The 13,114-nt window shown below is 32.8% G+C and overlaps 1 protein-coding gene across 2 annotated transcripts in view; it reads left to right on the forward strand.

The window, feature by feature from the left end:
• The window catches only part of LOC115889099 (protein jagged-1b), a 410,680-nt gene that overhangs the window by 305,156 nt on the left and 92,410 nt on the right, over window positions 1-13,114 (forward strand). For both annotated transcript variants that reach the window (XM_030909016.1, XM_030909015.1), the window contains exons 3-5: window positions 2,022-2,076; window positions 9,518-9,772; window positions 12,920-12,980. In XM_030909016.1, the coding sequence (XP_030764876.1) occupies window positions 2,022-2,076; window positions 9,518-9,772; window positions 12,920-12,980 (371 nt within the window). The remainder of the gene's footprint in view (window positions 1-2,021; window positions 2,077-9,517; window positions 9,773-12,919; window positions 12,981-13,114) is intronic.

The raw sequence follows: 13,114 nt of genomic DNA on the forward strand, positions 1-13,114 counted from the left end.
AATAATTATTGCATTGTATTATTCACACGTTCACAAATAAAATTGGCTTGAGTACAAGATTTATCACACTTAAATGATCTGAAATCGCAAACTTGGTTTCTGAGATACACTGTGCGGAGAACTTGTGAATGTCTATTCAGATTAGACAGTTTGTGCGGAGAACTTGACGCCGATACTTGAATGAAAATAGGTGTCTGTGTGTTTTTTGACATGATTAATTCGATTTCGATATTAGCGATATTAGTATGTCTCCTACTTGTAGGGAACGCCACCTGTATATGTTTTAACTGTTTTGAAGAGTTATAATTTTTTGGCTTTTTGGGTACTTGTATTACACTACTGAGATAGAATATACCTATGTATATACATTTTCGGCCGTTCTTTAAGTAATAAAGGTTTCTCGGTAAAAATCTCTATGATCAACCCTTATCATGATATTCGAAATCGAATTAATCAATAAATGCCCTCATTGACAAAAATTAAACATACTGGCCAGATATAGATATTAAATTCAAATAATAAATTTGGAAACGTACTTTAATACACTTCTATATTTATACAGGGTCGCTGTTATGTATGGAAACAGTCGATTATTAGGTAAAATATAAGAGGTACTGCAAAAAGTTAAATACAAAAGTTATAGGGTTTATAAATATCTATTAGCGGGTAATAAATTTAAGTATACAGGGTTGGTCATAAAGTCGTGCCACATCAAAGTGTCATTCTTTTAAATAGAACCCGCTGTATATTATTGCATATTTCAATTCTTCCTTCAATTCTATGCAAAAATCGAAATACACATAATATACCTCAAACCAACCGTTTCCGAGTTATTGACTTTTGAAGATATCCCTTAAAGAATTTGATTTAATTATATTAATATATGTTCAGTTTAATTTAACGATGCCATTCCGCCGAAACTGTGATACTTAATAATATTTGACATTAGTTCTCAAGTTAGCGTTTATAGATGTATAAAATGAGAGTATATCAAGTCTGGAAATTACAAAATTTTTGTTTAACATTTCAATTCTTCAATTTATGTACATTGTGTATTACGATTATTGCTTAAAATTGAAGGAATAATTGAAATATGCAATAATATACAGGGGATTTCATTTAAAAAAAAATAAAGTTTAATGTGACACAACTTTATGTCAGACCCTGTATACTTAAATTTACTTGTAGCTAATAGGAATTATTTAAAAGCTCATTAGATTAGAACAGTATCACAGTTTCGACATCATTAAATCAAACCAAACACATGGAAATTAATAAAATCGAATTGTTTAAGTGACATTTTCAAAAGTCAATAACTCGGAAACGGTTGCTTTGAGGTACATTCTGTATATTTCGATTTTTGCTTAGAATTGAAGGAAGAATTGAAATATGTAATAATATACAGGGGGTTCTAGTTGAAAAAATGAAACTTTGATGTACCACGACTTTATAAACGACCCTGTATACTTAAATTTATTACTCGCTAATAGATATTTAAAAATCCTATAACTTTTGTATTTAACTTTTTGCAGTACCTCCTATATTTTACCTAATAAACGGTCGATTCCGTTTCCATACATAAAAACGACCCTGTATATTATATGCATTATCTTATTATTTCCTATTTTAATTTATTTTAGTAGGTTGTCTTATTAAAAAGGCAATATCTTAACCGTGACATTTAACAGCATATGTGATTTTTATAATAATTTACACTTGATTAAAAACTGTATAATTTACTTTTATAATGAATATCCCGGCTCAAAAATAAAAATAAATGAGATAAAGCCTGTTAATAGTGTGACAAAACCAAATGCTGCCACTGTACAAATAGACGGGCACGTACGCCACTGGTAGCTTTATCTCTATCCACTCCACCATAATAAAGCCGAATTAATTAAGAAGAGATTGATCGTCTCTCCTTAAAATTTGAAATATCTTTTTAAGTCTACTTTTAATCTCTTTGCAGACCCCGATTCGAGACGACTTTATCTAATTATTTCGTTCTTTTTATTTTTCAGAGATCCTTCACGCTGATCCTTCAAGCTGTAGATTATAATAATTTCTCGATGCCCGGTAAGTGATATACATAGTTATTTTCTTTTAAGAGGTGTGCATGTAATTAGTTATTTCAATATAGCATTAGCAAATAGATATTCTAAAAATAACAAAAGTAATTTTCATCGTTTTCAAGATGACAAATAGATCATTATTCAAACAGTGAAAAAAGTTAAATCTGTATTCCGTTTCTTAGTTAAAAATCTTAGTTACGATTTTGGGTTCCTTTTCTATGTTTTGCCTAAAGTTTTTATTACTACAGAATACAGTTCCTGAAAAATATCTGTCATTTGTCATCAAATTAAACAAACCAAACCCTAAAACAAGAAGGTTTTTTAAAGTTCTCTTGTCAATTTTGGGGATTGGACCCTTTGGTGTCACAATTCCACACACAGTTGCCATATGATATGTCATTCTATTCAGAGTGTCATTTTTTATCGAATAAGGTAAAAAATACCGAGGGTGCCTTTTAAAAATCAAAAGTTGTAGTCATTTCCGGTGAAACAGTGAAACAAGTGACCGAAAAAAATTGAGGCGTCAAGTTGCAAAACCCCTCATATCTCACACAAACGAGTTGTGTTGTGTGTTGTTTCGAGATAATAAGCAAAAACTGTTTTATCAATTGTTTGAAGCGTTAATTTACAAAAAGCGTGTCCCTTGAGTGGAATCATTGTTTTGTATCTCGTTTTTCTAGAAATAAAAATTATTATTTAATTTTTAAATAAAAAAAAACACAAAAATAATTTGGATAAGGCGGGTTTTGTTGCAGTACGATACATATTGTGGGTTTTGATACAATATGATAAAAAAACAGCGTCAACGATAGCTATGAAATGAAGAACACTCTCATTTTATATGGGAAATGTCATCGATTGTCATTTCCTAGCCAACTGGACGCCGTTTTCTGTCGATCAAACGGTATTTGCATCCTAACTTGATTTATTAAATATACTATTTTATTAAAATTAAGTAAGGATTTGAAAAGACGTCAGTAGTAATATTACACTTGTTTAAAAAGCTTATGAAAAAATGCGGGATTTGTAACAATAACGACAATAAAAAGCAAATATATGTAAGTGGAAATTTTGCTCGAAATATAAGACAGATTTTGCTGCAGTAACGTAATTTTTAGTGAATTTAAGATAGGAATAGGCGACTTTTACTGCAGTTTGGGATTATGTTTATGTAGATTTCAGGGTCCACTACTAATATATGTCATTAAGCCATTTTTTTTTAAATGGATAAGGCGGGTTTGAAATATGTCAGGAGGTAAATTGAATATGTCAATCAATCTTAATTTATGTCATATGATATACCAGATCTCGTTTTTTTACCTGAAAAAATAAAAAAGTTATAGGGGTGGGCCACTTTTGAGACGCACCCTGTATACTGCATACTTATCTGTGACAAATGCAGTGACGGGTCGTGCACAAATTCGTTATAAAATCATTCGTATTAAAATCTTCGTTTATTTTTTCATTGTTTCGTGAATTTAAAGGGACAAAATTCCAAATTAAAAAACAGTTATTTAGGTACTGGTTTTGAAGGCTAATACCCCGTCAGAACAAATAATGACAAATTCTAGTATTTTACTACATCTTTCCATTTTTAAAATAAAATATTATTACTATTTTTGAATTAATTCTATGGTAGTAAATAAAATAGTATGGGAAACTCGCAGTAATGTGTTCGTTACTGTCTCAAGATTTAGTTAATCCCTCGACCAGTAATGAAATACTTCCCTACTCGGTATACCTATAATATAATTACTTTTAAGTCATAATTAATAGTAATAAAAAATATCATTAAAATTATTTACAAGCAAATTAATAAAAAGACATTACGTACCAAATCCACAACAAGTCATGCAATTTGATACGTTGGAGGTCCACAATTCACACGCGTCTGTAAAAAACGGCCGTAATCATTTCAATGACAATCGAATCAGAAAGCAAACACTTGAAAACAACAAAAACAAAAACTACCGTATTTACCACTCGAGATCCCTAATTGGATGCACATTCGACTCTTCAAAGTGGCACTCGAAAATCGTTCGGTTGTTGTGGAGGCGTCCCATGACAAGATGCAGCCATAGGCGCCCTTACTGTTGAAATAGAGGAAATATTGAATAAAAAGCATAACGAAGGAGTACAAATTTAGCGACACGGTTTTAAAATAGTGTAAGTTCAATATATAATTTGTTGCTTTTTTCCGATATGATAATAGTTACTAAATTGGTCCGAACTGTATTCCCGAAACATCGGCAGCATATTCTGCAAAAAAAAAGTAAAAAAGTTCGTATAAATGTATGTCCTAAAATGCTTAGTTTCGGAGATACAGTGTGTAGAAGTTTCATTTTTATTTCAAATTTTTTCCAAATAATTTCTGAAGTAACGTCAATATTTAGATGAAAATTGATTTCTGAAAGTTTTTTGACATGAAAAATTTGATTTTGATGTCAATATGACTCCTATTAGTAGGGGGCGCCACCTACATGTTGTTTAAACTGTTTTGAAGAGTACCTAATAACTTTTCATCCGTACCTGTATAAAGCTACTGGGTAAAAAAATATACATTTCCGTGATTTTTTACGTAAAAAATCCTCATTGGAGGATATTCATTAATATGGACTCACACTAGCTTAACGGACGTTTTTTAATAATAAATAAGTTAATTTAATTATTTAATAACACAAATACAGATAAGCGACTGAAACAACTAAGTAAATTCAAAAAATTGACGTATCCTAATTACTTTACAAAAATAGTTAATAAATGCGAATATGGAAGAATAAAAAAATAATTAGTCAACTGTAAACCAATTTCATAATTGATTGGTTTACTATTCACAACATATTTATATTAACAAGACAAGTCTTAAATAAGTGTAAATGTATTTAGGGGAGGTGCTATACCACAAACACGCAAAAAAATTGAAAATATATGTTTAAAAATAAAGCTATGTATTCGTTTATTCCTTTTTTTTTATTCATTGTGAGGAAAAGTGAAAAATTGGACATAGTTGCTCTTCGTCACAAAGATACGAAAACCCATTATTAACCGACAAACTAAAAAAGAGGTGTAGATATTTAAGCCTTATAACCTTAGTTGTTTAAATAAATGTAAGTTCTAAAAAATAATAGGTTACCATTAAAAGACTAGTTTTTAGATGTATCTATTTACTGGAAATCATTTATATTATTACCAATACTTAACTAATAGAATTAATGAAAGAATTTACTAGAGAACTTGTTAGATTCTTACTGTGTTAATGAGAGCTATTATTTTAACAGTAGTGGAGAGTTAACGATGTAGAAAGCTTACATTCTCGAAATAACCGCAATATTTAACACGACACAAAGGCATCTCCTAAATTAGAATAAATTCAAAATAAATTAAACATATTATTCGTTATAGAGCACATTAAATGTATAGTTAAATTACATACCGATTAGAGAAGTGTTTCTTACTATCGTGGAATTAACCAGAATCTCGTCACAGTAATAAAAACTTTCCGAAATTTGTATGATTTCTTTATTTACAACCACAACCATTATGAAAAAGTAGGCATTCGTCTTTTTTTGGTTTTAACGGGCGAAAACCCGTAAAACTAATATTGACAAAAGCTTGTCAATTTTGAATTACTTTTTGTCTTTTGAATTGGTGTAATAAGGAAAAACAAAATGTTGTCGGAAAGTGACAATAACGTGGACTATTTTAAGACTTGAATCCCAGAATTTAAACAAGCTGAATAGAAGCAAGAGAAATGGAAGAAGACAAGTGAATCAAATAAGGAGAATAGAAAAGGACTATTACAGGATAGAATGGACAAGGCTAAGCACAAGAGCAGAGCAGCAAGCAGCATGGAGAGCAAAACAGTGAAAATAAACACATGAGCTATATAAGCAATATGGAGATGATTTACTCTGTATTGTTCATTGCTATATGTCTAACGATGCTTGATTTTCATGCATCCGTTATACGTTGATACGTTGGTCCGACGGTGCTCTGATTGGTCATAGCGTTTTTGCGCCACTTTTCATCCGTAAATATTTTACTTCAGCCCGTCAACGGACCCGTTCATAAGATAACGGACGTTTTGACACTTTTTTGACTAATTTAATCTAACCTAAATAAAAATATAAGTAAAATAGCAAAATCGTTATGGAAACGAAAATATAAAATGACACCAACTTATATCCGATAAACGGAGGCATGAAAATGCAATAAATTTAAAAACTGCGTTATTTTCTAACCAATCAAAGTCTTTAAATTCTACCAATAAAATTAATATCGTATCAACGTATCATCGGACAACGGATGCATGAAAATCAAGCTTTAATCTGGGCTCGAATTCTGGAACTTTGACATAAAAACGTTACGCTTTCAAAGCGGTAAGCGAAAGTATTCGATTAGCGGAACGCCAAGCAGTCGATTTTGTTATTCTCGTTGACGTGCGAATCGTTTTCTGGATACGCTTTGAACACATATTGGCAGCATCGCAATTTCTCAGGTATCTAATAGTTTGGTAATAGTCAAATGTGGATAAAATTATGAAAAATGTTAATGTTACGTGAATTTCATAACCTGTTGTTAATTATGTCAACCTATTTTTCTATGGATATGTCATGGATATGTTATTCTTATTCATAGATAAAAGACTTATAATATTAGTTCTTATTATACAAGGGAAATATTGAAGACGTATCTCAGCATTTTCGATGTTTTGAACAATATTTATAGCCGCCAAGTCATAAATTATCGATTACTTATTGAGGAATTTATAGAAGAGGAAATCGTTTTCACTAGAGAGCAAGAGGACGCACAAAATCACAATTTTTTTCTATTTTTACTGACAGTTTGACAAGCAAAACGATCCTTTAAGGTAGCCGTTTTCAAATCGCTTAGCACAATGTGTAAAGAAGTTAAGCGCATCAAATGAGAATACCCAAATCGGTAGTCAAGAGCGAGGTAAGCAAAAATTAACGTCATATACGCTAAGTGTCTAAAAACGCTCAGCGTTTTCTAAGTTACAGAATTCGGGAACTGCGGTATGTTTTCGGAAATTGTTTTTGCTGCTTTGCTCTGTGCGCTGCTCTGTTCTTTGCTCCACTATATGCTGAGCCTTATTCACTTTTTCGTTTTATGGTCATTTTCTATTTGTCCAGTTGCTTCCCTTACTCGTCTTCTCTCATTTCTTTTGCTTCCGCTCTTTCTGCAGCTTTCTGTTCCTACGCTCTTCATTTTGTGCTTAGGCTAAGACAAAATATCCAGATTACAGACGTGATCTACAAAATTAAATCCATTAAATAGCAATAGGCAGGTAACCTGACGAGAAGGTCTAACAAAAAATGGAAGCCAAAATTGATTTAAGTTGGAACAAGCACGTTACAAAATAAGCAGGAATAAAACTGCATCGGACAGCATTACAAAGAGTTGCAATGGTGCAAATGAAGGGAGATTATGAAAGGGTTGATGAATATGAAGATGTCTCTTCGAAATATAAATATCAGAAAAATTTTACACATTTCTTATGTACGCCACTGCAGATCATCTTTATCTCACAGCCGCCAATATAGGCATACTCGTAACCGATTTTAGAATGGGGATAAAATACGCTTAAAGTACTTATTAATGAATGTCCCGATCGCCCACGGCTGGGTGATTTGCAAATCTAACACAACGCCCGTCTTGTGTACACACTACAGAACCGTTTAGCGCACTAGAAGAAGGTAATTTTATTTAAATGAACCGCCAGAGGCGCTGCTGGAACGGTCGGTCGTCTCGTCGCCGCAGTCTTGAACTTTGTCGCCATTTTGTTCGGACCTCTCGGACTAGTGTAGAAAATCGGATACTAGGAAAATTTGCATTTGTAAAGATCGTTTGTATGTCTGTAAATGAAAATACGATGAAATTTGATACATGAAGGATGTCGGAAGATTTTCCCACATTTGTAAAATAAAAATTGTAATAAAATTAACCCAACTTTAATTTAGTACGATATATTTCTCTAGACGCTTCTGACTATAAAGTTCGTAAGCATTTATTTATGCTTAGTTTATTCCTTTACAGCCACTCAACTATTTTCTATTTTATACAATATACGAAATCAAACATTGTTCATTCTCAGCATGACAAAATCGTAATGATGAAGACGTATAAACGAAAAGAAAAATTTCGTGAGACTTTTTTAACAAAGCAGAACCCAAAAAAAAATTGGCGCCGGGAGGCACGTATAGCCGCCCATACTAAAATATGTTAATAAAAAGTTGGTAGGCAGTTCGTTTAGTTTCAAAGTAAGGGAATTGTTCCAATTTTTTTTATCTCAAAAACTGCGACTTTGATTGATTTTGATGTTATTACAAATTTTGTTGCAAATATTATTCCTAACCTTAAATTGAAAACCCCGTTTCGCTAGCTACTGTAATTTTGGAGTTACGACTTTTTTAAATTTTTAACCCCCTCCCATACCCCCTTACCAAATCCCCACCCCCACCAAAAACTAATGGCCAGATTCTCGGGTGCCACAGTATTTTTGTGCCAAATTTGGTTAAAATCGGTTTAGCGGTTTTGAGTTATCGTGTTACAGACGGACAGACAGACACCATGAAAATATTTTGTATTTAGGTCATTTATGACCCAAATAACTCATTTTGAGTGAATTTAAAAAAACTTTTTTTTTAACCTAACCTAACCTGTTGGTATGGTCGGCTAATAAAAATCGAGTATTTGTATTCTTAACTTCAGAAAAACGTCTGGATTTAAGCCATCCAGTTATGGGATGCACAAAAGAAAGTAACGCAAAACTAATATGTATGCAAATCAAAGTGTTACGATACATTGTTGATGTTCTGTATACCGGGTGTGTCTCAAAAGTGGCTCACTCTTATAACTTTTTTTATTTTTTCAGATAAATAAACGAAGTTTGGTACGTTAGTATATGGCATAAATCAGGATTGATTGACGTATTCAATTGTTTTGGTTACTTCCTGTTTTATCGGAAATGACTTCAACTTTTTATTTTTAAATGACACCCTGCTCGATATTTTTTTACTTTATTCGATAGGAAATGTCATTTTGAATAGAATGACATACAACAAGTCAATCAACTTTTGACATTCTCGCTTAAAAATCGTTTTTCAAATTTCAATTGAGAGTTCAGTGGGTGTGTCATGTGTAATATTTTTAATCAAGGAGCCTTGGAAAAATAGATTTGATTGTCTAATGTTTTTCGTGTCTTGTCCTGGCCTGTTCTGGCCTTTCGTGTCTTGTCTTGGTCCAAAAGAGGCAAAAATCGTATTTTTAATCATAACTCAATTTTTTCAAATGGATCACGAGTGTGGCCCATTAGCATATTTGGAAAAAGCATTTTTTTAAATAATGGACTTTCGGGAACTGGATTAAATTCTGTTTTTTTTTAAGAAATAGAATTCTATTATATTGACTTATATTTTTTTCAGCCACCAACGATATTATCGAGGAGGCGACCTATTCGGGCATCATCGACCCCAGCCCCGAATGGCACACGCTGAACCATCGGGGACCTCGCGCCCACCTCACCTACAGGGTGCGCGTCAAGTGTGATACCCACTACTATAACTCAACCTGTACAAAATTCTGCCGGCCGAGGGACGATAAGTTCGGCCATTTTATCTGTGATGCTAATGGTGATAAGGAGTGTATAGAGGGATGGAAGGGGAATATATGTGATATTGGTAAGTTTGATTTAGATATATTTTTCCCTTAATATTAAGTCTTATGGCAGAAACACTGCGACCTGTAAGGCCCAAAGACCCTGTATTTCTCCCCTTTCTTTGTCTGCGCCCATTCTCCTATCCTTGCGCCCCTTGATAGTATGGGAGCATAGTTCCTCTGGTTCTAGTCTTGCGTTCCCAAATAGAAAGTGTCGCTTGCCATCCAGAGCCTATTCAGGAGCATGTGACAGCCATATTATGTCTTATCAAGAAACTGTTGTAATCCGCACTTTAATCCTGCTAAGCATTAGCAGTTCCTTTGTGGCTTCAGAATGCCTGTGATTCTATCTGTTCCTCTAGGGGATAGTCTGCTTTTTCTTGATCCAAAGTTTTACCGCACTATTGAACATTTTATTAGATTGAACATTTTATTAGATTGCACTACTGGGGTCTGAACATTTTGTTAGATAGTAAGAGATGGCTATTGGCTTATTTCACTGCGACGTTTAAGTTAGGTAAGGTTAGGTTTCTAGGGTCTGGGATTATGTTTGATTCCTTACTCGGAGGCTTTGGGCCCATTGCGATACCCCTGTACCAAACCTTCCTCTCATTCTTTCTTTGCTTTAAAGCACTTCCAGCACTTTGCAAAGTTCCCGATGTCGCTGATGTTGGCCTCTGCTACTTCCTCTACTCCCTCCAAAAAACCTTGCCCTAAAGTTTTAAAGCTTTAGTATTTCAGTGCTGGACAGTGGCACAGCAGGTGCTCTATGGTTTCCTTCTTCCTCTCCGCATTCTCTGCAGTAGTCGATGGAAATCTTCCATCTCACGAGGTTTACCCCCGTGGGGCAATTTCCAGTGATGACACCTACAATTATGCGTACAAGGTTCTTTTTGTGCTGTAGTGGTTGTTTTGCCTTTTTGCTATCTATCACTGGCCACAGTCTTCGAACTGTAGCGCAGTCCTCGCGGTCTGTCTTGCCACGTTGTCACGCGTTTTGGCCTTAGCTCGGCTCTTTTAAGTTAAAAAAAAAAAAAATTTAGAAAAGAAGTAAAAAAAATGAAGAAGAAAAAATATTATTAAGTTAGCGATTAAGAAAAATAAATATTTATGGAATTTGCAGGGGTCTAGTCGCGAACAAATTTATGCCCTAGCTCAGAAAATTCGGAGAGTAGGGGCGGGTTAAGAGCGCCACTGACTTTAGACGGAAAAAAAAAGTCAGAAATCCCCCAAGGTGTATTTAGGGGCCTTACAAGTTCCACAGATACATAAATAAAAAAAGTAAATAAATAAACAAAAAAAAGTCAAGATCTTAGAGAATTATGTAGACATAGGGCCAAAGGAAATATAAAAAAATATGCAAACTGATTAGTTTCAGTACCCTCTATTGAAATATAAAAGGAAAATATAGGAAACAGTAAATAGAAAATACCAAATAGCAAATAGTAAATTAAATAAATCAATAAAAAAAATTGTGCACCAAGAAAAATATATCTCACAATACGCAAGTAACAAAATTACGTAAATACCTAGGTACCTTTCGTGATCACGTAAGATTTACAAAATAAAATATATATGTATATATCAGCGCAACTAAATTCAGCTAAGATATCAAATTAATCAACAAATTAATAAATCAAATAAATAATACTAAACCAATTCACTAATAATAATAATTAATAATATAATTATTAAATAAATAAATCAAAATAATCAACTAATAATTATGAATTCATCAGTTCAAGAAATTTAGATATCGATAAAAAAAATGAATAGATTTAAATTTTAAATAGAGACAAAAAGAAACTGTGTCAGCTGTATTAAATTTACAAAAAAAAATTAAAGGAAAAAAAAATGAAATATTATTTTATCAACAGAATTAAGTATGTGAAAATTTATTCTAATTAAATTATAATGTTAAAAAAAAAATTATCTACGTTCAGTATTCGTACGCACCAATGAAATTCAAATCGTAAGATAGGAAAAAAAAATAAAATTGAATTGTACGATACCAAATAGTTGAAAATCTTCTAAATCAAATCAATCTTGGGCAGACACCGTCGGCTGTCAACTGTCAACCGTCGACTGTCAACTCCTCCAGAAAAGTAAAATGGATACAGCGAAAAAAACTGCTCCAACAAAAAAACTGGCTCAGGGAGAAGTCTTCAACACAGAAGAAAAGCTTCTTCGGCCCAGACAAAGAAAACTTCTTCGGTCCAGACAAAAAACTCTTCGGCTCCGACAAAAAAAAACTCTTCGGCTCCGACAAAAAAAACCCTACGGAGAAATAATATTATAGTTTCTCCATAGTACGAGATACCATAAAAAAAGATAGTTTTTTTTTTAAAGAAGAAAAAAAAGTGGAAAGAAATGTATTAATTTAAAAAAATAGGCTTTACCTGCTAACTCAGGGTTTTCTACGAATCCTCAGGTGATTAATATTATTTCTTCCCCTGGATGGAATGGGGTGCTCAATAAAAAAAGGCGGGCTGCTTGGTTGACCCACGTCAGCTTTTTGAGGTGAAAATCCCGTCACCGGTAAACCGTAGCACCGTCCAAAAAAACAAAAGGTAAGATAGGATGCTGCAGTAATTTTTGAGGCACACTCGAAAATCCCCACAAGGGTAAAAATCAAAAACTTGACAAAAATGACCGAGAGGCCTCTGTACCTCACACTAGCTGAACATAAAGTGACCAAACCAAGGTAGTTCCAAGAAAAACGAAAACCTTTTTTGCAACAAAGAAATAGCCAGATAAAAACACGAGCCCTTGATAAAATATGGATTGCCAACCATGAGCTGAATAAAGACATGAAGAAAAAGTTATATATTAAAGGAAAATAAAGTTAATATCAATAATTTATATAATTAATAGAATAAATAAAGTTAACGAGATTAATGAAAGTTATATAGAAATTTGCTTATCAAAACATTCAAAAATTAATAAATAACAACAATCTAGAGATATTGCGCATGACTCACTTGCCGGATCGATACGATATTTTTAAGACAATTATGCTTAGAAAATTCCAAAGTTCTGTCTACCTATATTTAGATGTCTTTGGTCTCACATATATGTAATTGCATGTTTTGCATTAATGTGAGTGTCTTTTTATACTAACAACTTAGTTTTCTGTTAATAAATATTTAATTTTTATGTTTCTTTTTCAGCTGTATGCAAAGCTGGATGTCATCCAGTACATGGAAAATGTGATTTTCCTGGAGAATGCAAGTAAGTACTTCATTAAATATACCTACTATAACTTTTATTCGCCATGAAACAACCGTTTCACAAATATATAAAGTATTTTAATTGACATCTCGTCTCTCGGCATATAGGAATTCTTATAATAAATAAATCAAACT

Source organism: Sitophilus oryzae, unplaced genomic scaffold (genome assembly GCF_002938485.1).
Source record: "Sitophilus oryzae breed Bouriz unplaced genomic scaffold, Soryzae_2.0 scaffold_810_pilon_pilon, whole genome shotgun sequence".
In the NCBI taxonomy this organism is placed as follows: domain Eukaryota; kingdom Metazoa; phylum Arthropoda; class Insecta; order Coleoptera; family Curculionidae; genus Sitophilus; species Sitophilus oryzae.